Genomic DNA, 25,407 nt, shown 5'->3' with positions numbered 1-25,407 from the left:
ACGGAAAATTACGTAAAATAAAGAAAAGTGTGTGTTTTCTGTGAATGAACTGAGCTCCATGGGTTATATTATTGGACCTAACGGTCAAATTAAACCCGACCCCTTATCCAACTGACGGCAAATCACTCAAGCGAGCCCTGGGTTTTTTTCTCGTATTATTCAAAGTGGATCCATAGGTATTCTGATAAGATTCAGCCTCTTATTAAGACCAATTTATTTCCCCTTAACCAGGAAGCTCGAAATGTATTTGACAGTCTAAGGCTAGATATTGAATCAGCTGGAATAAAAACTATTGACGAGAAAGCTCCCCTTTAGTTGGAGACTGATGCCCCTGATTGTGCTCTTTCTGGAGTCCTCAACCACTATGGTAGACCAGTTGGGGGGTTTTTATCTCACGAACTCTACATGACTCTGAACTAAACCATCCAGCTGTTGAAAAGGAAGCGGCTGCCATTATAGAAGAAGTTATATATTGGCGCCATTACCTCTTGGGGAAGCACTTCAAACTTATTACTGATCAGAAATCAGTAAAATTTGTTTACGGCCAAAATCACCATAGTTGAATAAAAAACGATCAATTGCTCCGTTGGAGATTGGAGCTTTCATGCTTCAATTTCGACATTATCTATTATTTGTTTTACTTACAACAGGGTGTCAAAAATTCCTCCAAATTTCTGACACCTATTGTAGCGTAAGGTAACATTTACCCCCAAAGAATTTCTATCATGAAAACTAATTCTCTGTACCACTTTTTAAGTATATATTTGTTTTCAGCACCACGGAAAACATATAAAACTTATCATTGTAAAGGTATTTTTGAAGTTGGAAAGATTCTAGACATTTTTAGATTCAAGTCAGTATTAAAAACAAGATTATTCGATAATAATCCGCCGCGGAAAAAGATTTAAAAAAAAAAAAAACACCTCTTCTATACGTTCGCCGAGCATTTTATTTTTGCTTACTTGTGAAACTGGAAAACATTTTTTTCTTTAGTAAACGATAAAGATTGAAAACAATATCTGATAGATTAGTGACCATTCAATAATAATCCGATGTAAAAAAGAAAGATGAAAATAAAAAATACGTGAGCCATGCCAGCTTATGTTTTTGTTTTATGTTTAAGTCAATATTGAAAACAAAAAAACAATTGACAGCGAAAAAATTTCAACGATAAATTAACATTTTCATTAGGATTATTTGCTTAGTAAATGTAGTTATATCCCTTATATTTTTAACGTATTCTGCAAATGCGCAAAAAACAATACTAAATTCATGTAGTAATACTTACGTTTTTGTTTAATAATCTGCTTTCGATCATCTTTATCTACTTTTATAAAGGAAACGATTTTCAAATGTGATTGACTTTACAAGCTCAAGTTAACATTCAAGATGACGAACGGAAGAGCAAGTTCGCAGAACACAAAATTGAAAAAAAAAATCATTTCGAAATAGAGTCGATCTATTTGGTGAATATCACGGATAAAATGAATATTACTTTATTTATGTAGTGTTACAATCAAGATTCTGTTCTGGGGTTCGGGAAGGAGGGAGTCACTCGCCTGGCTCGACAACGGCTCGTTTCTGCCATCTTCTTTTCCAATCGACCACACCTCTCGCCACTAATTTCACACTGCACAATCCGAACGTCAGCAACACAAAATACTTTTTTTGCAATCTCCAGGGATTTTTCCCAGCTTTTATATCCTCCTATCTAGAAAAAAAGGAAGAGACAGGAAAATAATAACTTCTCCCATCATGTCCTGCCTTCCCAAGATGCCCTTCGTGTATATAAATGAGCTAGCCATCCTTTCCTTCTTCTTTCTCAAAGAGCGATACAGATACGCCCGGTACGTTTTTTTTCTAACCATATACTCCAGACGCCCCCCTGATCTTTGAGATCAATAAGACACTTCATAATCCTTCATCCAGGCAGGCCTCCTCCTCTCACGTTGAGGCCTCTGGGGACAACTTATTGGGGGTTGACGTTTTCAGGTTCACTACAGACATTCTCGTCTAGTTGTAAAGAACCGCAATGTGTGGCTAAGTCGAATTGGGGTGCATCGTTAGCTTCTTGGTTGTTATCGACTTCCTCCTCTTCACTGCCATCACTGTGCACCAGCAGGGTTACACGATGCAGGTCTAGGATATGCCGGGGAACGCCATTCACCATCACATTGTTCTTCGACTGCATTCCCGTTAAGACCCCCTCCCCCAGTGAGTGGTACATTTTGCATTGGGGGCTTTACCCACACCTCCTCACCCACTTTAATGGTAGCTTCTTCACCCTCAATTCCTACCGTTTTGTTGCACGGATGCCGCCACTTATATGCAAAGATGGCTCTATGAGGCACAGTTGTCTCATCTTGTCTGGTTTTCGTGAGATGTACCAAAACACAGCCTCCATGGGTGAAATGTTGCTTTTTTCCGCAGCAGTCTTGATGGTGCGATGATTCCTCTCCACTATCCCATTGCCACTCGGCCGATAGGCTGCCCTAAAAAATTGCCTTACTCCCCATTTATCACACATAACTTTAAAGGCTTCTGATCGGAAAGCGGGGCCATTGTCCATTAACAGTTCCTCAACCGGACATCTCTCCAAAATTTTTCTTTGATGACCCCTCCGATCGTCCATGCAGCTTCTGCCCTGATCTCTCTCCAGATAGCAAACTTCTCCAGTCCACAGTCGACCATTGATAGATACAGCTTATGGTGATAATGGGTCACATCAATGGCCAATTGCTTCCAGTCCTCTGCAATGTGTAACTCCCCTGCTTTGTGTCTGGACGGTCCATGATCTATCGATTGGCACTCCTGACAGTTCTTCACTACCTCCTTGGCCTCCTCCTTGGTGGTTTCTAGGTAAACCTCTCTTGCCTGGAATTCCGCTATCAAATCTGTGACTGCTCCGAGCCTGCGCTTGATCAGCATTTCTTCAGCATCTCTGGCCCTAACTCTCTTATCGCCAGTCGCTGCCGATTTGATATCCATGACACTACCGTTGCTGAATCGGAAGCTAGCCATTCTTTCCTTCTTCTTTCCCAATAAGCGATGCAGATACGCCCAGTACGTCGTATATTACTTTTTTTGTTTGTTTTTGTTTCTAACCATAACCTAGCCTTAAACGGTACATTTTCCCCTTTCACATATACCCCACAGTTCCATTTCACACTTAACTAATTTCAAACACTTATAAATCAGGAACAACAATTTATTCAGAGTTTTAATTTGCATCATGACTCATAGAGATAAAAAAAATCATTGCATATGCAACATTTCTACTAAATCAGACAAACGGAAGTTGGTCCGGGACATTACTTATTAAACGCCCTGGTATTTTAAAAAAAAATCGCACAATAAACATTTTTATGAAAACAACAATGACAAAAGGCAAAACGCTTAAATAGATATTTAAACATGAATATTTGATATAAAATAGACGTTTTATTGAGATGTTGTAAATTTAAAAAGTAAAAAAAACTGTTTAGCATAAAATTTGTATGTTCTTCCGTTTTAAAGATTTACGTGAGAATAAAGACTTTGTTTTTTTAAAGAAGAGTCACATATATTACAAAAATATGGCTTTTCAGTTTTTCTTATTTTACTTTTTAGGGAAAATCGAAACATACTTGGTTAGCATGTGTGCGTGTTTCAAAAGGTCGGTATTGTAACAAAAACAGTAAACAGACTAAAACAGTTCTCCAATTGGTTTTATCGTGAAAGGTGACTAGAGCGAGAGACTGTCGCATTTCTATGCAAATGGTACAGGTGACTTAAACCAGAGGATGAGTTATAACAAGGCTACATACGTAGTTGTGTGCAAGTACACTTGAAATAGTGTCAGTTTTTGGAGGTGGAAATTTTCACAACGGTGTGAAATTTACCTGATAAATTGTTAGTTAAACCATATACTTAAGTTAGTTTGAAGAGATCCTCCTGGAACTTACACATGATTTTATTATGGTATGAATTCATATCCGATGACAAATTAATGGAGAGTTATTATTCCTGTTATCGTGTCATTGCTAAGGTTTAACGTTAGAGGCATTTTTTATGATTTTTTATTAGACCAGCTTGTAGATTTCATATACTTTTGTCTGTTTTGTTTAAATTTCCTTCAGCCAATGTTCTCAGAAATAAAGGGGCTACATACCCGGAGCCCACACTTGAACTCTCTATGTGATACATAGATATTGTAATGTTTTATTAAATGTCTTTTGTATTTCGTATGTTTTTGCATATGACACAACAACTCTTTCTTTCTATTCAAAGAACCACAGCAGAATGTGTTATGAAGTAGATAGAACACAATAAATTATCTTTATATCGATCGAGTTATCTCATTTTGTTGGTATTTATCTATCTATCCATCTAGCTAGTTATCCATCTCGATCTATCAAACTGGCGATATACTACATGCATGTTACCACGTGATCTGGTTAGCTGGAGATCACATTGTAGTTGGAAGTTGGAATTAACAATAGAGCGATTTGGTTTAACGGTTGTCCCCCCCCTTTGGATAGAGATGACGTGTCTAAAAGATTGGGACTAATAGAATTAAGAAGAACCCAACATGGCAAAAGAAACTCACTTTCCATATTCATCTGCAGTCGACAATATGGAAAGTGAAATAAAAACTAATATAAAAACCAATCATTGTTTTTGGAGTGAATCATTTGTCCAAGAACAAGATGAACCCAGATCGACGAACAGTGAAGATATGTAAAAGATAAATGACACACACACACACACACACACACTCTGATCACAGAACATATAACAAGTATATACACATCACACAACAAAATAACTTGAGGTTCAAAAAGTGAAGAACCACTATATAGACTCTATATATATTAGTAATGACAACAGGCATTAATAACACATTAGTGACGTCACAAACAATCACACAACACGTATACACACGTTTAAATGAACCCTCCGTCACAATTACATATCTCTGTATGGTGATATGGTACACAACTATATAACATACGGCATGCTGAAATCTAATGCTTGTTAAAAAATAGCGGACAAATAAATTTTTATAAAAATTTAATTTATTATAATTTAACAATGAGGAGCATATTTTTATAAAGACCAGTTGAAATCAGACGCATGCTATATCGTGTCTGCCAACCCCAAAATGCAAGCGTGAAGTGTTTAAAACAATAGAATTATATTTAATTCTTTCTTTCTTTATTGAAAGAGAGAGAGAAGGAGAAGGAAAGAGAAAATAGAGAAAGAGAGATGCATTTTATTTAATTCTTTCTTTCTTTATTGAAAGAGAGAGAGAAGGAGAAGGAAAGAGAAAATAGAGAAAGAGAGATGCATTTTACGCAATGTTTTATTTTTTCAACTTCAGATATCTGCATGCAAGGCCTTTCTTGAATGATTCTGACATCGCTGAAGTTTCATAACATGTCATTCAAACCCAAGCGACATGCTCTAATCTTCCCAACCCCACAAAAAAACGTGCATGAAACGTTTTTAACTTCATTACAAAGTCAGGCACAAGGTTAGAAGCTAGATATAGGGGTTATTAATGTAGAAACCCTCAGCTCCGTCAAAAGGGGCTACGTAATTGTGCTACAATGGTACACATCTATAAAACATACAGTATTTTAGTAACCAGTTTTGATATGTCGAGATCATTATCCCTTCTCTACACAAAAAATCTGGTTGGTCTCTTTTTTAATTTAATTATTTTATTTAAGCTGGTAATGGCACATCCTACCAGATGCCAGGAATTCACCCTTTATCTCATACAGTTCAACCAAGCAATCATTTTAAGATCCTAACAGTCTCTTTTTGTGGAATGGTTTCAATCTTTCTGGCACTTGGTTCACCAGATATATTTGCAAGTTTTTAAAATTCTTTTGTCTAATTTAAATTGCTCCTATAATTACTGAAATAGAAATTTTCCAAAGATTCCAGCTTCTTTTCTATCTACTTTAAGCTAGTCTATAAAACCTTCCTTACTAATATAATCATAATTCCAGAAAAGATTTGTCATACTAGTATTTGGACCATTTTCCAATATTCTAAAATGCAGGTTGAGGAGTATTTTAACTAGGTTTATGTGATTTCTGTAGCAGATTTGTTTTCTGATTGTCATATTTGTAAGAAAGTCTTGTGCAAAATGGTTGGCCAGTTTCCTGCTGGTTCTTGTTTTGTGATGCTTGTATACCATTTTGATGTATTCATTTTGGAAGATTATCAGATATGTGTTTTTTATGACTCAACAGAATTTACTTCCATGCAAAAGAAGAACCACACACTTTGCAAGAATATGTGTTTTCATATGATGCAACAAGTTTGACTTCAATACAAAAGAGGAACCACATATTTAACAAGAATGTGGTATCTCTCCTGTATGTGTTTTCATATGATGAAATAAAATACTTCCATGCAAAAGAACCACATACTCAAAAATAATAAAAAATAATAGGTTTTGTTTCTCAGTTTAACTTTTCTTATAACTTTGTTTTTGCTGGGATGAGGCATTCTACCAGATGCCAACCATTCTACCATTTATTTAGTTACTCCAACCGAGAGATATTTTAAAGATTAACCGTCCCTTGAAGTGCAATTGTTTGTATTTCTCTTGCACTTGATTAATCGCCAGATAACTTTTGAAATTCTTTTTCGTAAGCCTGGTTGCTCTTATAATAACTGGAATGATGGATATCTTATTAAAATTCCTATTTTTTTCATGTAGCATATAAGTTCTTGGTATTTTTCTCCACAACTCTGTTAAAGCCAGCATCATAAGGGACGCCTCGTATGTATTTTCATATGATTTAACAAAGTTGACTTCCATGCAAAAGAAGAATCACATACTTCACAAGAATGTGGTTTCTCTCCCGTATGTGTTTTCATATGACTTAACAAATTTGACTTCCATGCCAAAGAAGAACCACATACTTCACAAGAATGTAGTTTTTCTCCCGTATGTGTTTTCATATGATTCAACAAAAGCAGAACCACATTCTTCACATAAATGTGGTTTGTCACCTATATGCGCTTTCATATGATTCAACAAAGTTGACTTACATGCAAAAGAAGAACATACTTCACAGGAATGTGGGTTGTTTCTTTTTTTATTTTTTTTTTTACTTCGGTAAACTTTACGAGGTTAAGGGGCTCCTTCCTGGAGCTAACACTTGATTCCATTATGATTATAATTTATATCCGAGGGCTCTTTTAAGAATAGATACGGTTCCTTTTATGGCTGCTATCTGTATTTCATTACAGCTTGGTCTTCCAGGGATCGCTTCTAAGTATTTATGAAGATTCTTTTTTATTAAGCCAGTTGCCCCTATCACAACTGGTATAATGTTTATTTCTTTCAGAGACCATGTGGTTTTTAGATCATTTTTTAGGTCCTGATATTTTGTTAGCTCTATTAAGGCCGAAATCATTTGGACTGTGACATCGACAATGAGTGCAGTTCTTTCAGGCTTGTTCAATATACAATATCTGGTTTGATGGCCTTGTCTTTATGTATCTGCCTGCGCGTATGTCTTTGTCATAGAACACGGTCACATGTTCTGTTTGATATTATTGGTGGTGGTTCATGTTCCCAAATGTTCGGCGATCTGTTAAGTTGCATCTCTCCACAGATCTTCCAATGAAGGTACTTACATACTTTGTTGTGACGAGCAGTATAATGGCCATCTGCCAATAAGATTGGGCATGCAGACATTAGATGGCTTGTGCTTTCAATCGTTAAGTGGCAAAACCTACACTGGCCATTTGTTTGTAGGCCAGTCATTTTTTTAAATCCATTTGTAAGTAAGCCCTGATCTTGCCCGGCTACAATAAGTCTTTCCGCATCAAATGGAAGTCTCACATTCTTGAGCCATTGGAATGAAGCATCTTTATCTGTGTACTCCTGGTTCAGCTCCTCTAGGAACTTCCCTGCTCGCTTATTTTATTTCCATCCTTCTTTTATTGTCTCTATCTCTATTTCGGTGTACTTTTTCCTTTTTATTCTTGCAATCTGTGTTGGTGGTTTATCGTGTACATCGAAAGTGTTCTCTGGTATGACTTCTCCAAAGTTTTCACCAAGCTTCGTGATTGAGGTTTGTTGTGAAAGATGATTATGATGGCCTTTCACCATTTCCATTGTAATATCCGTTGAACGTTTAATATATTGCTCCATGCTTACTATAGTGGGGGGGATATGCATGGTTGGATTCAGTAAGGCCTAAGCCCCCTTCTTTTCGTGGTAGGTATATTCTGTCCATGCATTGGTTTCAGTATGTTACCTTATGTAGGGATAGTTGTTTCCTGGTCTTGGTATCGAGCCTGTTTCTGCTATATTGAGGCCAGTCTATAATACCGAAACCGTACGTGATCACAGGTATTGCAAGCTGGTTTATAGCCGTAATTTTGTTTTTAGGGGTTAGTTCAGATTTGAGGGTCTTTTTCAGACGTATTGTATATTCTTGTTCTGCTCTACGTCTCATTTTTTCGTGTTCCACATTAATGTTTTCCTCAATGCCGAGGTATTTTTATGTGGAATCCTCTTTCAAATCTTCAATGAGGCTGTCTTTGATCTTAAGATGTTTGGATGTTGTTTTTCCCCCTTTTTTATTGTGCATTTAGCACATTTGTCAAATCCAAACTCCATGCAGATATCCTCTGAGAACGTTTTCAAAATTTTTATCAGGGAGACAAGGTGTTTTTCTGTCTCTGCATAGAGTTTTAGATCGTCCATGAAAAGTAAATGATTCACTCTTTTACTTTCATCTTTTTTCTGCCTCTACTGAGATTGTACCCAGCATCACATTTTTTTAGAAGCTTGCTGAGTGAATCGATTGCAAGGCAAAATAGTAGTGGTGATAGACTATCACCTTGAAATATGCCTCGCTGGATGCTAATATTTGAAAACTGTATTGTCCCTTCCATGTGGTGTAGGGAAATAGATGTTTGCCACATTGTCATTTGTTTTGTAATAAAAGATCTTATGTACTCATCGACATTATACAGTTCCAGCCACCGCATTATCCAGGAATGAGGCACACTGTCAAATGCCTTTTCGTAGTCAATCCAGGCCATTGACAGGTTTCTTTGTCGCTTCCTACAGTCTTCCAGGATTGTTTTGTTCAAAAGAAGTTGATCTTTTGTCCCAAGCTTGTTTATTGCGCACCCTTTCTGCTCCTTCTCAAGGTATTCACCATCAGCCAAATGCTGATAAATTGCATCGGCAATTATTCCAGTAAGCCATTTGTATGTGGTTGAAAGGCAGCAGATAGGCCAGTATTTATTTGGCAAATGTGGTTCCTGGCTCTTGGATATAAGAGTTGTTTTGCCAATAGTGAGCCATTCTGGTGGTTCTTCTTTGTCACCAATAATTCGGTTGAATACCAGAGCATAGTGTTGGTGTAGTGCCGTCAGCTTTTTTAGCCAGAAATTTGGGATGTTATCAATTCCTGGGCTTTTGAAGTTGCTGTAGTGGATTATCTTTTTATTTACAGCTGCTTTGGTAATCTCCAATGTTGGCATTGACTGATCCTTTTATTGTGCCTATCCACTACCTCTCCCGATGTTGTTTTGGGTCCTCATACAATGGCCTCCAGAATTTATCGATCTATTCTTGTGTGCGTGGTGACGTTACTTTGATATTATCTCTGATGAGATTTCGGTACACTATCCTTGAGGTTCAGTCAAACAACCTGTTTATGGAACTGGACTCAATTTTTTGTTGCTTATTTTTTAATTTGTGCAGCTAAGCCCTTCACTTTTGCCTGATTTTCTGCTGGTTCGTGGTTTGAAGGGAGTATCGAGATTTTAAAGTTCTCACCTTCTTTGAGTTTTGTCCGGGATTTTCGGTCTGCAGGAAAAAAGATATCTGGGATATTTCTTTTCTAAGACCATTAATCCTTTTTGGAGTTTGGTTTTCCAGACTGGTTCATTTGGTTTAGGTCTCCCATGTGCTCTTTGTTTCCTTTCTGATGTTTGGGGAAGGAGTTTTGTTTGGATAAACCATGCAGCCTCATATGTTGCATGGTTAATATCTGTTAACGAAGCATCTGTTGGTACTAAGAGGGCATTGTTCACTTTTACAGCGAGATTTTTTAAGGCCTTGGTCATCTTTATTTGGACCAGTCTGGGTCGGTCTTGTAGTTGTAGATGCCTAGTTCTTTCAATTTGATTGGCCAGCAGGTTCTCTAGCTCAATCTGCTCTGCATCTATCAGTAGATTTTGAGTATTATTTTGGCTCTGTCGTCTCAGAATCTGGTGATATTGTTTCTTTGACAGGTCATTAATTGATGAGATTTTGTTAGGTGCTCCTTTCGGTGGAGATCTCTCCATTGTGTCACGTGCCTGTGCCACAGGGTTTGTTGCTGGGCTATATATATTGGCTGCCTGGTTAGGTTCCTGCATGGGGACGGGGTTGTCGATTGGGCACTCCCCGTTTGTCACCATCTGGTGAGTGCAGCATTTTAGTTCTGCAATCTCATCATACGAGAATGTTCCACTCATCAAAAAGTTGGATTTCTGGGAAGTCAGTCTTCCCTTTGGGATGTTATTTTTGTATGGGTGGTAGAAAATTCTTTGCCATTCTGCACACTGTTCTTTCAGCCTGTATATTTGGCTCCATTGCTCATATAAGGGTCCACTTTTCTTCCCGGCTCCACTGTTTCATGGTGTTCTCCCTGGGCTTTTTTGGGAACTGAAGTCAGTTTCAGCCACTTTTATGGCTCTCTCTTTTATTTCATTAATCTCATGTGGAGGTATATATTTATCAATTTGTGAGAGTAATTTTTGGTTGTAGTTGCCTCCAGTTTTTCTCTTGGTAGATGCGTTTTTTTATTTGGCCCTGAAATATTTTGTCCTTGCACCTACCCCATTTTTCAAATCTTGAGTATTTGAAGCAGTGAAGGATTTTTTCTTTTCCGCAATTGACCAATTCACTATTTCATAATTGCGGTTTCTTGTGATCATTGCTTAGTTTTTCCAGAGTCCAGGATCAGAATTTGTCTGGTCTGGTGGATTCTCCAGCGTAGTGTTCCTACCTGTAATAGTATCACTGGGATAAATTGCACTGTTATTTTCCATGTATGGCCCAGTGCATAGCCATGATAAGGGGACCTTTTTATCCTGGGCATCGTCCTGCCAGTGTTTATTTTTTAAAATTTTTCTTGTTCATATATGTTTTTGGAAACATTTGGTTGGGGTTTACTTTGTGAAAGAAGCATTCGCATATTTGTATATCAATCCATGTCTCTTTGTAGAGACACTCTGAGATACACTAATAAACCCCTTTGCAGAGAGACCGAAGATACCGTAGTAGGCTTTCCCATTCTCTCCTGTATGGTTTTTTATATGATTCAACAAATGTGACTTATGTGCAAAAGAAAAACCACATATTTCACAAGAATGTGGTTTGTCTGCCGTATGTGTTTTCATATGATGTAACACATGTTATTTCTGTGAAAAAGAAGAATCACATACTTCACAGGAATATGATTTGTCTCCTGTATGTGTTTTCATATGACGCAACAAACTTGACTTATGTGATAATGAAGAGCCACATACTTCACAAGAATATGGTTTTTCTCCCATATGTGTTGTCATGTGGCTCAACAAACTTGACATCCGTGCAAAAGAAGAACCACATACTTCACAACAATGTGGTTTCTCTCCCGTATGTGTTTTCATATGACGCACCAAATTTGACTTATCTGCAAATGAAGAACAACATACTTCACAAGAATGTGGTTTTTCTCCCGTATGTGTTGTCATATGACGCAACAAACTTGACTTCCATGCAAATGAAGAACCACATACTTCACAAGAATGTGGTTTCTCTCCTGTATGTGTTTTCATATGACTCAACAAATGTGATTTACATACAAAAGAAGATCCACATACTTCACAAGAATGTGGTTTATCAGCCATATTGGATTTCACTTGATTCCACAAAATGTATATGCAATGTAGTGTATGGTGATTTCCAGCCTAGTAAATTTTAACTTTAGAAAATTCATATGAAAAAATGTTAAATTATTTAAAACCTTTTTTAAATCACAAATGAAGAAAAGTCCTTCTCATCCAATAATTTCTTTTCATTGTTGCAAATTCTGAAAATATAAAATGAATTTGAAAAATTATATTTCATGCGGTTAACTTAAATTTCTTTGTTTATTTTTATTATCCAAAACATTTATTATTTTCACAACGTTTTTATGTTACCTCAGATCTCATTCAGGTGTATTTTGTCAACCCTGTGAAACTTTGAATGAAACCTTTTATTTAGTACATGAGTGTTGCATGCTTCGTATTGTTAGAGATGACTTGCAAAAAACCTTATTAAAAATTCTATTTTCAATCTCACTGAGGATTGAAAACTCAACGTTCAGAAGTATGTAAGTTACAACTGAATTTTACCAAGTACTATAACCATAGCACCACGGTCCCTGGCAGACAATCCTAGTACAAACTTATGAACATTTTTATTTCTAGACGCTATCACATTATATATATATATATATATATATATATATATATATATAGTGCCCCCAAAAAGTTTGCAGTTATCATTTTTTCAAAACCTGTAAATTTAAGATAAATTGCTTGTAAAGGGGTATACCTCATTTGATTCATCTTTTATTCCTCTATAATTTACCTGTTCATATTTGCATTTTAATTGAAGTGTCTAATGTTCGCGTCAATTTACAAAATTAAGTTCAAATTGAGAAGGCATAAAGAAATGCTGTACTATGGGAAATTATATTTTAATATAATTTAGTGCATTACTGTAACGCAAATACAGCAGGAACACAATGAACTAGTTAATACTTAGTAGTATAGCACTTCTGCAATTTGACAGAACGGTGGGGGTTAGTGATCTCCTGACAGTCACTAGAGGAAATTAAAGCATATGGACTCGATGTTACGTTGTCTAACCTGGAATGACAACAATTACAATTAGAGATGCTTTCTTGCCTAAAAGTCTTATTTTAAGCTGGTTGTAAGCTTATTTGTTTTATTAAGATAGCTTACTTTTCACTGTTTTTCTCAATCTATATATATTTACTTATTCCTATAAGAGTCTATGGTTTCCCTTTTCCATTCATATATATTCCGCCATAATTGATTTTTCAATCTCTCTACATTGACATGGCTCACGTTTGTATAATTTTCCATATTTACAGAGTCTCTTAGTCATAATTTTTCCACAAGCGAGTGCACACGCACAACATATTCTTAAAAAAAAAATTAAGAAATATTTATGGTGTCATGGATCACATGACTTGGAAAGTAAGACACGAGTTTAATTCATTGGTGTAGCGTGAAGGTGTATGCATGACAGCTGGTAGCAAATGCACAGGACAATGAGGTTAGTTTGTCATTATTGATATTGTAAATGGTGAAAGGTAAACTGACACACACAGCTTTCAAAAAAGCAGATCGTATATAGTGGAATATACGTTTGATTTGCTGCCGTTTCTGACCAGTTATTTTAACAAATAATGAGGGGGCCTTGACGAACTGTAAAAATACGACAAAGAAGGGTCCTGTGAAGTTGAGGGAAACCAAAAAATAAAAACCCTCCTATTTCTGCTCGAAAAAAACCCAACACATAAATATACATATATGTGATGTGCATAAAATAATAATAAAAAAACAGATATACATGGTCAAAAATTTTTAAGCTAATTTTTTTTATCTCTTTCGTGATGACTAGGATTTAAAACAAAAGTAAGGAAAAAGCTAGGTAGATAATAAGATGTTAACAAAAATTGTTTTGAGTTGTTTTGTTATCTTGATCTTCCGTCAATAGTATAATTAAGTAGCAGCTATTTTCAACTTTTGTTCAGGGACTCACTTCAGAATTGAAAAGTTAAGTAAAGATGCATACAGGACTATATGCAGATCATGCTTATTAGGGAACAAGAAGCAGATAAGGAAATTTTTAGATTTAAAGATGCAGATGAAGAACGGTAAATTGTCTAAATTGAAACAAAAACGTTGATGGTGATGAACGAGATTGTGTATTACTTATTGCAGACGATGAACAATTATGAGCAATTATATGTACTGCAGCATATGGTCACAATATATATATATATACAACTAGATCAGGATATATAATGAACAAATTAAATTTGTTAAGTAAACTCAAAACAATAACATATGTACAGAAAGACCAATAAACAATGCAAATGTAATATCTTACAACATGTCGATGAGGAAATATAAAAAAGGAAAAAAGAGCAAAAACAAATGAAAAAAATAAGCTACAATAAACACGAAAACGAAAATTGAAAAGATAGACCATAATAAAACTGAAAGAGAAGTTAAAAAGAAAAATAGAAGGAAGCGCCAGACGTGAAAAAATAATATCCCAAGGGAATTTTACCAAATTCTAGAAAAAAAAAACTTCCCGCAAGATAGTAAACTAAGTAAGATAATTAATAAAAAAAACACTGTTAAGCTATCCTTCTCAACGTCTGCTAACTTAACAAATACCATAATTGGCTCAAATAACACAAAATTAAAAAACTTTTGAAAAACAGAGATAGGACAAAAAATGAATCTAACAATGTAAAAGAATGTAACTGCCGGGACCCTAATGAATGTCCAATGAGGGGAACTGTTTATCTTCAAACATAGTATACAAATGTGAAGTTATAACTAATAATGAAACTAAAGTATATCTGGGGAGCACCGGAACTTGCTTAAAGGACAGATATCGTAATCACCTAGCATCGTTTAAAAATGAAACTGAGAAAGAAAAGAACACCACAAATAACGAAAACAACAATGTGAATAAAAATGAAAACAACGGTAGAAAAGATCATAACAATAGTGACAACCACAACTACTATAACGAAAATAGAAACAGAACCAATAGCAATAACGAAAACAATCGGAAAAAAAACAAAGAAAAACTCAACCACTTTAGTAGTATGGATTAAGGAATTATAGGAAAATACAACTGAATATAAATTAAGATGGTCAATAATTGATAAGGGGGGAATATATAAACCTACTTTGAAATTGAAAAGATGTAAACTATGTATATTAGAATCTTACCATATACTAATATCAAAAGAAAAATTATTAAACAAACGACTTGATGTAATCCACGGGTGTTTGCACAGAAACAGATATTTAATTTCACGCACTAGAGCAGATTAGATACACAAAATGATACCACGAGTGACCTCCCCTGCATCGGGTAATATAATACGAATTCAAACACCAAGCAAAATAACAATATTAAAACTAACACGCATAATATAGGTATAAAATTATATGATAATTGGAACAAAAACAAATAGGAAAAAAGGGAAAATTAAACCAAAAATAAATAATTTATAAACAAAAAATAAAAATACGAAAGTACAAGTTAAACCGGAAAACTATCTTTACATAACACCAAAAGATGGAGGAAGTGAGGAAGCATTGCTGTGGAAATCTTTTTACCCGATTACGATGTTCAGCATGTTAAAAATATACCTTTTGTTGTAAAAATCTAATGGATAAACATTTGAAGAAGTTGGTGGGGACAGGATATTTTTATGGAAACATAAATCGTAAAATTGCCAACTCATCCATGAAACAGCTGTAATGGAAAAAATCCAGGAAATAAACGAAGGTCATAAAAAGAAAACGTGAGTCTTTGAATTTTCAACAAAATTTTGCACTAAATTTACATTATATAAGCAAAAATTCTGACCCTGGAGGTGAATGAATATGTATGCCAAACTAGAAATATAAGCAAGCAATAACCTTGAATGCAGGTGTACAATCTGCTTCCTTTTCTTTTTGCAATGGCCCCTACCTTACAGTATCGTGGTTTTTGCCAATCCCTTACAAGAAGGCAGAAACAGTCGTTCAGCTGTCAGATTCATTGTGAGTGAAATGAGAGACTCCTCACCATGATCAATAGATATATGATCTTGCCATTACATAATAGATTAATGACTTGTAAAGTATACTAGGGTGATGAGCAACACGAGATCGCTCTACAGAGATACATCAATCTTTATATTGGTAAGGAACAACATTATGAAAGCTAAGAAAAACTGATAGAGAATTCAAATGCGAAAACAAAGTTCATAGATTTTCAGATTGGAGAAAATACAGTCGCGTCTCATATTAAAGATCGCCAATCAAGGAACGTGAAAGACCGTTAAGAAAGGCTGTATTGGCTGCTCTGAGTCTGATAGTGATTCATCCATGGAAAAGCTGATATGCCAATATGGAAGAGTTGACATCAATGGAAAAGGCTGGATAAGGTGTCTAACATACAATTGATGGAGAGGAAAGTCATGACATCTAGTATCATAACTAAACTTGTAAATAGTTTGGATGTGAGTTATCCCCTATTTGCATCACTTGCAGATGCCAAAGACAAAATTAGGATTTGTTCAGAAAGTTCTTAAGTATATTCGGAGTTTAGAGGTGGGGAAGAGGAACAAGTGAGAGGGAATAGTTTAGTTTGGGTAAGGTCTATATTCTGTTTTTACAAGAATAATCCTTTTTAGGGTTCATTATATGCAGGAAACTTTCGGAGTTGATTGCAGCTAACGACTTCGACAAAGTATGCAAAGCATTAAGAATGAGTAAAAAAAGATTATAAATTTTATTATTAACTTTAGCAGTATGTACACATGGTAGCAATCGAGTGTCATCTACCAATGTTAATTTTAAATTACCGCGTGGTTATCATCAGCTAGTTTCCACCATGCGTCAGGTGTTCCCAATATTAAAACATTTAACAAAAGAAAAAACATTATTATAATCATATAGAGGAAAAAGCAAAAGAAAAGAGAACTTACAGTCAGCTACAAAATCACCATCATACATGTGTGGCTCCATCCATCCATCTTATGGTCCACTCTCTCTTTATTTTGAATATGACGGAGTAAAGAAACAGAAAATAAGTTTTTATATTTTTATATAAAAACGAAATGTACAAATTTTTTCTGCTGATGAAAAATGTACTGTGCAACATATGTTTCACTTGGTAGCAATGTATGAAAATGATAAGGGTTTACTGTTTTCCCCTAGCACACTGCTTAAAGTCAACTGAAGCAAAGTATGTTTCCAAATATACTGACACTCAAAATCTGCAAAAGCCGACAATCAAGCCTCCCTCATTTATACGAGCTGATCTGAGTGCTATTGAGTTGGCTAAGAATATCAATAGAATATCGCATAGAAAATTGCCCCATTTTAACAATGATCATATCACGCTAGGACTGACCACCGATATATATATAATGGTGTCAATTTTAAAGTTTTGTAAAAGTAGTCATGTATTTTAATTAGAAACGAAGAGAATTGGTCAATTTGCATTTTTGATTGCATTTTCTTAATTTTCTATCCTGCTCTTGTTCTTCCTTTTTGAAGAAAGCCATTTAACCTATGCAGGCATAAAGTTGGCTGCGGATAGATGGAGGAAAGACAAATAATTTTTGTTAGTTTCTCATGATTTGAGGGGAATTTTTTGTTGGAAGGAAACCAGATACCATTTTTATGATTTTGCACATGTCAGAAAATGATCAGTTTCTTCGCATGCTAATCTGAGAAATGATGTCTTTTTTAGTATGTTTTTTTTCAAAAATAGAAACAGTCTGCATTGCATAAGTGATCGTCAACCATTTTAGGTTTTCTTTCTTTTCTTTTCTTTTTTGTTACATGACCAATCCTTTGAAGCACACACACATGCTAGCCAAGTAAGTTACAATTTTCCATACACAAATTCAGAACATCTACTTATGAAGGCCCCATTTACAATAACTTCCTTTTCATCTATCACATCTTCAATTCTCAAAACAGAATTAAAATTAAATCCAGTAATCATGGAATCTCCATTATTGCAAGGAAAAACAAAACAAGTTTTCAACATGTAAAAAATACATTTAAAGAAAAAAACATATTTTGATTTGTTCGTATCATTTGGATTATTTGGACTATTGTTCTCATCTTAAGTGTTATTTTTACAATATTTGCAAAATAAATAACACTCAAGATGGGAACAGTAATCTTAATAATCTAAATAATACAAAGAATCATTCCTTATCTAAAAAATTCAAAACCGTAATATTGTCATTTGTTTAAAAATCATGATCATTTTTTTAATTTAGTCAAAGTTATTTTTAAAGTTTATTAAATGTATTTTTGAGAAAAGTTAAAACTGCAACATAATAAGTTTATTTAATTATCAGCATTTTTTAAACAAACGAACAGAAAATTTGATAACTGCATTTCCAAATAAATTAACAGGAAAACACTTTGGTACACTTACGTGTGTGAACAGTTACTAATACATCGATCTTTCATATTGAAACCACTAGACGAGAATACAAACATCTAATTAAAGAAAGGAGAAAACGACTAAATATCAAAAAGTCTAAAAAAAAAAGGGCTAAATTCGCAAAATTGGCTGAAAAGGTCGATGTTTCCAAAATGGGGGATCGATTTACTAGAACTTTGTATTAGAAACAGAGCACAACTTAAAAATTGTAAATATTGAATTTTTTTGATAATCTGGTAGATTAGTGACAAGTACACATGAGCATACCACTTCCATGCATGCGCCGAGCATTGTGTTTTTACTTGAAACTAGTGAGAATCGTTTATAATTCGTAATTTTTTTCTTGTAAACTATAAAGAAGTTTTTCTGGTCAATGTCTAGAATATCCCCCCCCCCGCAAATGTTTCACGATTACAACTTTTATAATTTTTCGGGAGTACTGAAAGCGAATATTTGCTTTAACAGTGTTGCAAAGAAATAGTTTTCATGATATGAAAAAAATGTACTTTTTGAAAAAGTGGGGTATCACTTTTCATTATTAATTTACCATAAAATGAGCACCCACTTTATGACAACCTAGTGAGTTGAGCTAAAAGTTTTTTCTAATTTCATCTTCCAATAAAGCCTGAGGAGATTAAAGAACAGAAAAAAAGAGAAAAATTTGTATACAGATACGTGTCATTCCTTATGTTATCAGTGGTGACCACTTCTGTATATGCAAGCATATGCATATTTCTACCGCTAAGTAGTTTTCTGATTATTAAACAGTGTAATTCCTTATGTTATCCATGGTGGACAATTCTTTACATTGTATAATATTTGGAAAACGACTTGTTTGTGACAGAGTTTAATGGGATATTCGTTTTCAGCATACAAAAAAACTATAGAAATCGTCATGTGATTGTTAAGGTCGAAAGTAAATAACAATTTACCAAAACAGCTTTCAGGCAGCCCCCCCCCCAATTATTACCGTGTGGCCTAAAAGTGGGTGCTCATTTGTTGCTAGTGCACTTATTGACCCGCGCTATTTTAAATATATTATATTCAAGTTTAATTAAAGTTTTATGATATCTTCTTTATTATTAAATTGCATTAATTCAGAATATGTACAAAACACCCCCTCTCCCCATGTTAAGAATGGCTTTCTAAAACTGACATTATTTCAGCATGGATCAATAAGTGCACTTGTACCGCTCATTTTACATTAAATTTATGTAAAATAGTGATCCCCACTTTTGGAAAAAGTAATTTCTTCATATCATGAAATCTAATTCTCTGCGTCAGTGCGTCACATGCAAACCAGGATAACGATTTTCTGAGTCTCTTGAAGGAATACCCTTCAATTTCAGTGCCTTCTTTCCATAGGGACGTTTTGCCACACTCCACCACACACTATATATATATTGCTTTACGTCAGATTCTAGGCATTGATCGTTGTTTTTTTATGTTAAAGTATTGAAAATAAAATAGATTAATGATAATAATCCATTGGGAAAATTGAAAAAAAGATGAAAACAAAAATCATTAAACAATGAAAAACATACAAGATTTATATTTTTTTTCCTTTAGTAAACAAAAAAAAACATTAGTTAAAAATATTTTCTTTCGTAAACGATAGAGAAGTTGTTTTGCTTTTTTACATTTAAGTCAATATTGAAAATTCATGTAGTAATACTTACGTTTTTGTTTTATAATCTGCTTTCGATTAACTTTATCTGCTTTTATAAAGAAACGATTTTTCAAATGTGATTAACTTTACAAGCTAAACTTAACATTCAAGATTACGAACGGAAGAGCAAGTTCGCAGAAAACAAAATTAAAGAGAAAAAATAGAAAAAAAATATTTCGAAATAGAGCTGATTTGGTTAATATCACGGATAAAATTAGTATCATTTTATTTAGCATTTTCATATTTACATGAGAGAGAACAGATTACAGGTTTCACCTTTGTGCAATTTAATGGCGGAAACTGATAGTTTTTAAAGCCGTCTTTTCGTATTTTTATTTATTTATTTATTAGATTCCTGTTTTTTTTTATTGTGTTTGAAACATTTAAGCTTAAAGTTAAGCTGGTGCTTGTGCTGTTTACTAAACACATTAAAAATAAACATATTGAAAAAGAACCACAGTTAATATCTATACGGAAAAAATACACGTGAAATGTTTTTACGGCGTCGTTAGAAACTAAAACTTAACTTGAAAGTATTAGTTTTTTGTTTTTTTTTTACTATTTCAGAGAAAATTAGTAAAGTAAAGTCTTAAAATAGTGATTAAAAAATAAACCTTGTTTGTGCAAAAAAAATTAATTAGACCCCCTCCCCTCGCCCAAGCCAGTACAATCAATTAACACATGTAGGTGTGTCAGAAACTTCGTGAAAAATATTGAATAATTCCACCCCCCCCGTCTTTCCAAGCTTATAACTACTCGAAAAATGTAATTCAAACCCTAATTTTTTTTTTCAATTAAAGGAGCAAGGACCAAGGTTTCATTTAAAACAAACAAACAAAAATAACGTGGGTTTAAAGAAAAAAAAAAGGTTTAAACTTTGGATTTACAGGTAAATTTCTAAAAAAAAAAACACTACTTTTTTTGTTTAAATTTGAATATATTATTTAATGATCTTTTATCTTCAATTTGTGATATACAACACTTTGGTGATTAAATTATTTATTTACTTTTTAATAAATATTTCAAAAATGGAGGGTGTGAATTAATTCGACCCCCTGTCTTTCCAAGCCTATAACTACTCGAAAAATGTAATTCAAACCTTTTGAAACTTTTGAAGTAGATATTGTTTTTAAAAGAGACTATGCAGCCCCATAATATATTTTTAAATTATTTTTTAACTCTTGCTAAATAAAAATAAACTTGATCACGGAGTTTAGATACGAAAAACGAAACCAAATATTTATTAAAAAAATACTCTAGTTTTAACACTTTTTGTGTCATTACGAAAAAAAAGAAAGAAAGAAAGAAAGAAAACACGTATTATCAAAGAAAGCAATTATTTTATTTAGAAGAATTAATTCAGTTCAAATAATTCTTGTTTTATTACAAAACAACAAAAAAAGAAAACACGGTCTTATGTAATTTTGGTACTGCGCTGAAATAATAACGTTATTATTTCGAAAGCTATTCTTAACATGGAGAGGGGAGGGTACCGTTTGAAAGTTATTTCGGGCGCACTTGTGAATGTAGGGGAATAAATAAGAGCACCTGATTACCGGTGTAGGGTAAGGAGTGAGGTCCCTTGAAAAAAGAGAGGAGAGTCCGTACACATGAGGCACGGACGCAAAAAGTTCTTCTCCTAAAAGACAATGTTGGACAGGCAGAGTACAACTCTAGAATACAGTCCTCACTCCTCCCGTAAACCCCACTATTGAAGTGAGTAATCTTTTTACCTTAATGTTCTGAATTGCAGTGTTGTTATGTTTTCATGTTTGTTAATAAATTCTTGTCATTTATACTTGTTGTACGTTTAGTAATTATTAAGGCTGGTCGGTAGTTTTGGGACTTGGAAGAACCTAAACCCGTACCAACAGTGGTAACCCCAACTAGCAACATAGAATACGCAAAGCAACGTTTTTTTTTATGTTTTAATAACAAAAGGAAAATGCGTAAAATTAAAGTTTATTTTTAAATAAAAATAATCCATAACATGAATCCCGGCGTCAGAGTAGTTAAAAATAAAGAAACAAAACATTTACGTACGTAAGTTAAAAATAAAAAAAATAAAAAAAATAATGACTAGTTACGTTTTTGTGCCGAGATTTATTTTATACAATTATCGTTACCCTTTCATCGGGATATTCACATTTTTCTTGCACAACAAATATGGCCGACCGCGTCTTCTTCAATTTGCACGCGGCGCCAGTCTCGTGATTGGCTGATGTGAACACTACGTTGCACTTCGTCTTCCTCTTGCTCTGTCCCTACTATTACTACTATATGGTGTCATCTAGCTAACTGTCGCTATAAATAAATGAATAAGATAAAAATAAATAATAATAATAATAACAATAATAATAATAATAAAAATCATAAATAAATGTGAAATGGCGTCGCCCACATTCAGTCTGATTCCAACGGATGTACGGAATGACCCTGCTTTGTTTTTCGCACAGCTAGATTTATATTTTCGGCAGAAAACGATATCAGGACAAACTGAAAAGTTTTGCCATGTGGCGACTATATTACCTCAAGATGTTATCGTCGAGGTGAGAGACCTAATTATATCTCCTCCCACGGAGAAACCATATGACACCCTGTGAGAAAGAGTGACAACTGCTGTGTCAGTTTGAGCACACAGGCGAATCTCACAATAATAGAACAGGAAACGATTGGGGGATATCACGCCGTCACAGTTTCTAAAGCGTCTGCAGAAGTTGGCTGAAGGGACAATGGACAATAATATTATCAAACACACCTTCCTACAGCGCATACCAACCGAGTAAAAGATTGTAATAGCTGCACAAGATGAATCTATGCCAGTGGAACGAGTGGCTGAGATAGCCGACCATATTGCCGATATAATGTCGACACGGTCGTCAACGGTGGCTGGCGTTCAGACATCGGAGAAAGACGAGCTACTCTCCAAACTAATGGAGGGACAGACCAGATTGGAAGCTCGCATGAACAAAATGGCGGAGGACATCGCGAGACTTACCCTCGAGAATAAGCAAAGGTGGTCGGGGGGGCGCGCATCCACTCCAGAGAACGGAGGCAAGATGGGACCATTTGCTGGAAGCACAAGAGATTTGGGGAGAAGGCAAATTCCTGTATCCCACCGTGTAGTTAAAAGAGTTCGGGAAAAGCTTAAACCGACAGAAGAATGCGGCACCAACTGTCGGTGCATCTCGTTCAGGCCGCCTATTTTATGTAGTGGACAAAAACTCAGGTACGTCCTTTTTGGTGGACAGCGGGGCACAGGTGTCTCTCATTCCTACGACTGCAGCCGACAAGAAATCCCCTCCCTGTAAATTCACACTACGAGCTGTGAATGGCTCGTTAATAGACACATATGGGGAGAAGTGTATGGACCTTAATTTAGGCCTGCATAGAACATTTACCCACATTTTTATAGTGGCGGATGTAGACAGTGTTATTTTAGGTACCGATTTTTTACAGGCGTTCGGTTTGGTGGTGGATATAACAGGCCAGTGTCTGAAAGATCCAGAAACACATCTCACAGTGTGTGGGGTAGTTAGGACTGGTACTCCATTGTGTCCAGCAGTGGCACATGCAAACCAGGATAACGATTTTCTGAGTCTCTTGAAGGAATACCCTTCAATTTCAGTGCCTTCTTTCCATAGGGACGTTTTGCCACACTCCACCACACACTATATCGAAACAAATGGTCCGCCCGTTCATAGCAAAGCTAGGCGCTTAGCACCAGAAAAGGTAACAACGGCCAAGGCTGAATTTCAGCAAATGATGAAGTTAGGCATAGTTCGCCCTTCAAAGAGCGAATGGGCTTCATCTTGTCAACAATGGTGTTAACACATGGCGGGCATGTGGGGACTACAGAACACTGAATGCAGTCACTAAACCAGATAGATACCCAGTATCACATGTCCAGGACGTGACAGCAGTGGCTCAAAATAACCGTTTTTTTACAAAATTGGATTTAATTCGAGCATATAACCAAATACCGGTGGAGCCCGAACACATTCCTAAAACGGCTATCATCACCCCATTCAGGATGTTCGCGTTCATGCGAGTTCCTTTTGGGTTGCGGAATGCAGCACAAACATTCCAACGGTTCATAGACCAGGTGTTGTCAGATTTGCCATTCGTCTGTGCATATATTGACGATGTACTTATTGCTAGCCAAACTAGAAAGGAACACATCGGTCATGTGCGACAGGTCTTCGAACGTTTGAAGCAATATGGGATAGTCCTAAACCTATTAAAATGTGCTTTTGGTCAATCCGAAGTAATTTTTTTAGGACACCATATTTCAGAGGGGGGAATATCCCCATCACCAGAGATGGTCAAGTCCATTCAAAATTTCCCTACCCCTGCCACAATGAGGCAGCTGCGTCAATTCTTGGGGCTGATAAACTTTTATCGTAGGTTCTTACCTCACTGTGCACAAGTACTTTTACCATTGACAAGTTTGTTGACAAATGTGGGGAAGTATGACATTGTATTTTCAGAGCACGCAATAGAAGCATTCAACAAGATCAAGGCTATGTTGCAGGAGACTGCAAAATTGTCTCACATCCAACCCAACCAGGAGCTGTGCCTAGCAGTGGATGCATCCGCAGTTGGAATTGGAGCGGTCCTACAACAAAAATGTGATGCGGACTGGAAACCCATTTCCTTTTTCTCAAAAAAATTAACAGGGACTGAGAAACGCTATAGTACATTTTCCAGAGAGCTGTTAGCTGCATTCTCCGCGATACACCATTTCCGGCAGCTCTTGGAAGGTCAGAAGTTCCATATCCTCACGGACCACAAACCCCTGTTAGGCGCTTTACAGTCTTCCTCGGACGAATATTCTCCCAGAGAGATTCGCCAGATGGATTATATCCTTCAATTGACATCGAATATCCGGCACATCAAGGGAGCAGACAACATCCCAGCAGACACCTTATCGTGGGGAATTAATTCCTTCCTGTTGCAGCCGGCAATTGACGTCGACACCTTGTCTAAAGAACAACAGAAGGATGAACATTTACAAAATCTCCTGCAGAATAATCCAACTTCATTGAACCTAGTGACAATCACCAACCTTACCAGCCACACAAAAGTTGTGTGTGACACAAGCACAAACAAACTGCGACCATACGTTCCAGCATCGCTACGCAAAGACATATTTAAGGCAGTACACGGTCTATCGCATCCAGGGGCCAATGCCTCTGTAAGGCTACTAACAGACCGATATGTCTGGCCGCGAATAAAAGCTGATTCAAGAGCGTGGGCGAAAACGTGTGTGGAGTGTCAAAAAGCCAAGGTCGGTCGTCACACGCGGGCTCCTCTAGGCACGTTTCCAGTTCCAGATGAGAGATTTCAGCACATTCATATCGACATCACCGGACCATTTCCGACATGTGAAGGTCAGTGCTATCTGCGGACATGTATCGACGGATTCTCACGATGGTTTGAAGCTCTACTGATG

At 35.7% G+C, this 25,407-nt stretch overlaps 1 protein-coding gene across 1 annotated transcript; it reads right to left on the bottom strand.

Annotated features, from left to right (window-relative positions):
• Positions 1–9,692: 9,692 nt before the first annotated feature.
• Positions 9,693–20,232, bottom strand: LOC145270387 (uncharacterized). Its single transcript, XM_080126037.1, has 3 exons — positions 19,963–20,232; positions 16,803–16,867; positions 9,693–12,092 (listed from the first exon to the last, which is right to left on the bottom strand). Exon 3 carries the CDS (start codon positions 10,489–10,491, stop codon positions 9,805–9,807), a length of 687 nt encoding a protein of 228 aa, XP_079982163.1. The 5' UTR covers positions 10,492–12,092; positions 16,803–16,867; positions 19,963–20,232; the 3' UTR covers positions 9,693–9,804.
• Between the last annotated feature and the right edge of the window lie 5,175 nt (positions 20,233–25,407).

This window comes from Euprymna scolopes, chromosome 46 (assembly GCF_053919585.1).
Source record: "Euprymna scolopes isolate OS-2025 chromosome 46, ASM5391958v1, whole genome shotgun sequence".
Taxonomy (NCBI): Eukaryota; Metazoa; Mollusca; class Cephalopoda; order Sepiida; family Sepiolidae; genus Euprymna; species Euprymna scolopes.
Note: the sequence above shows the minus strand (reverse complement) of the source record. Positions and strands in the feature narration are given on the sequence as shown.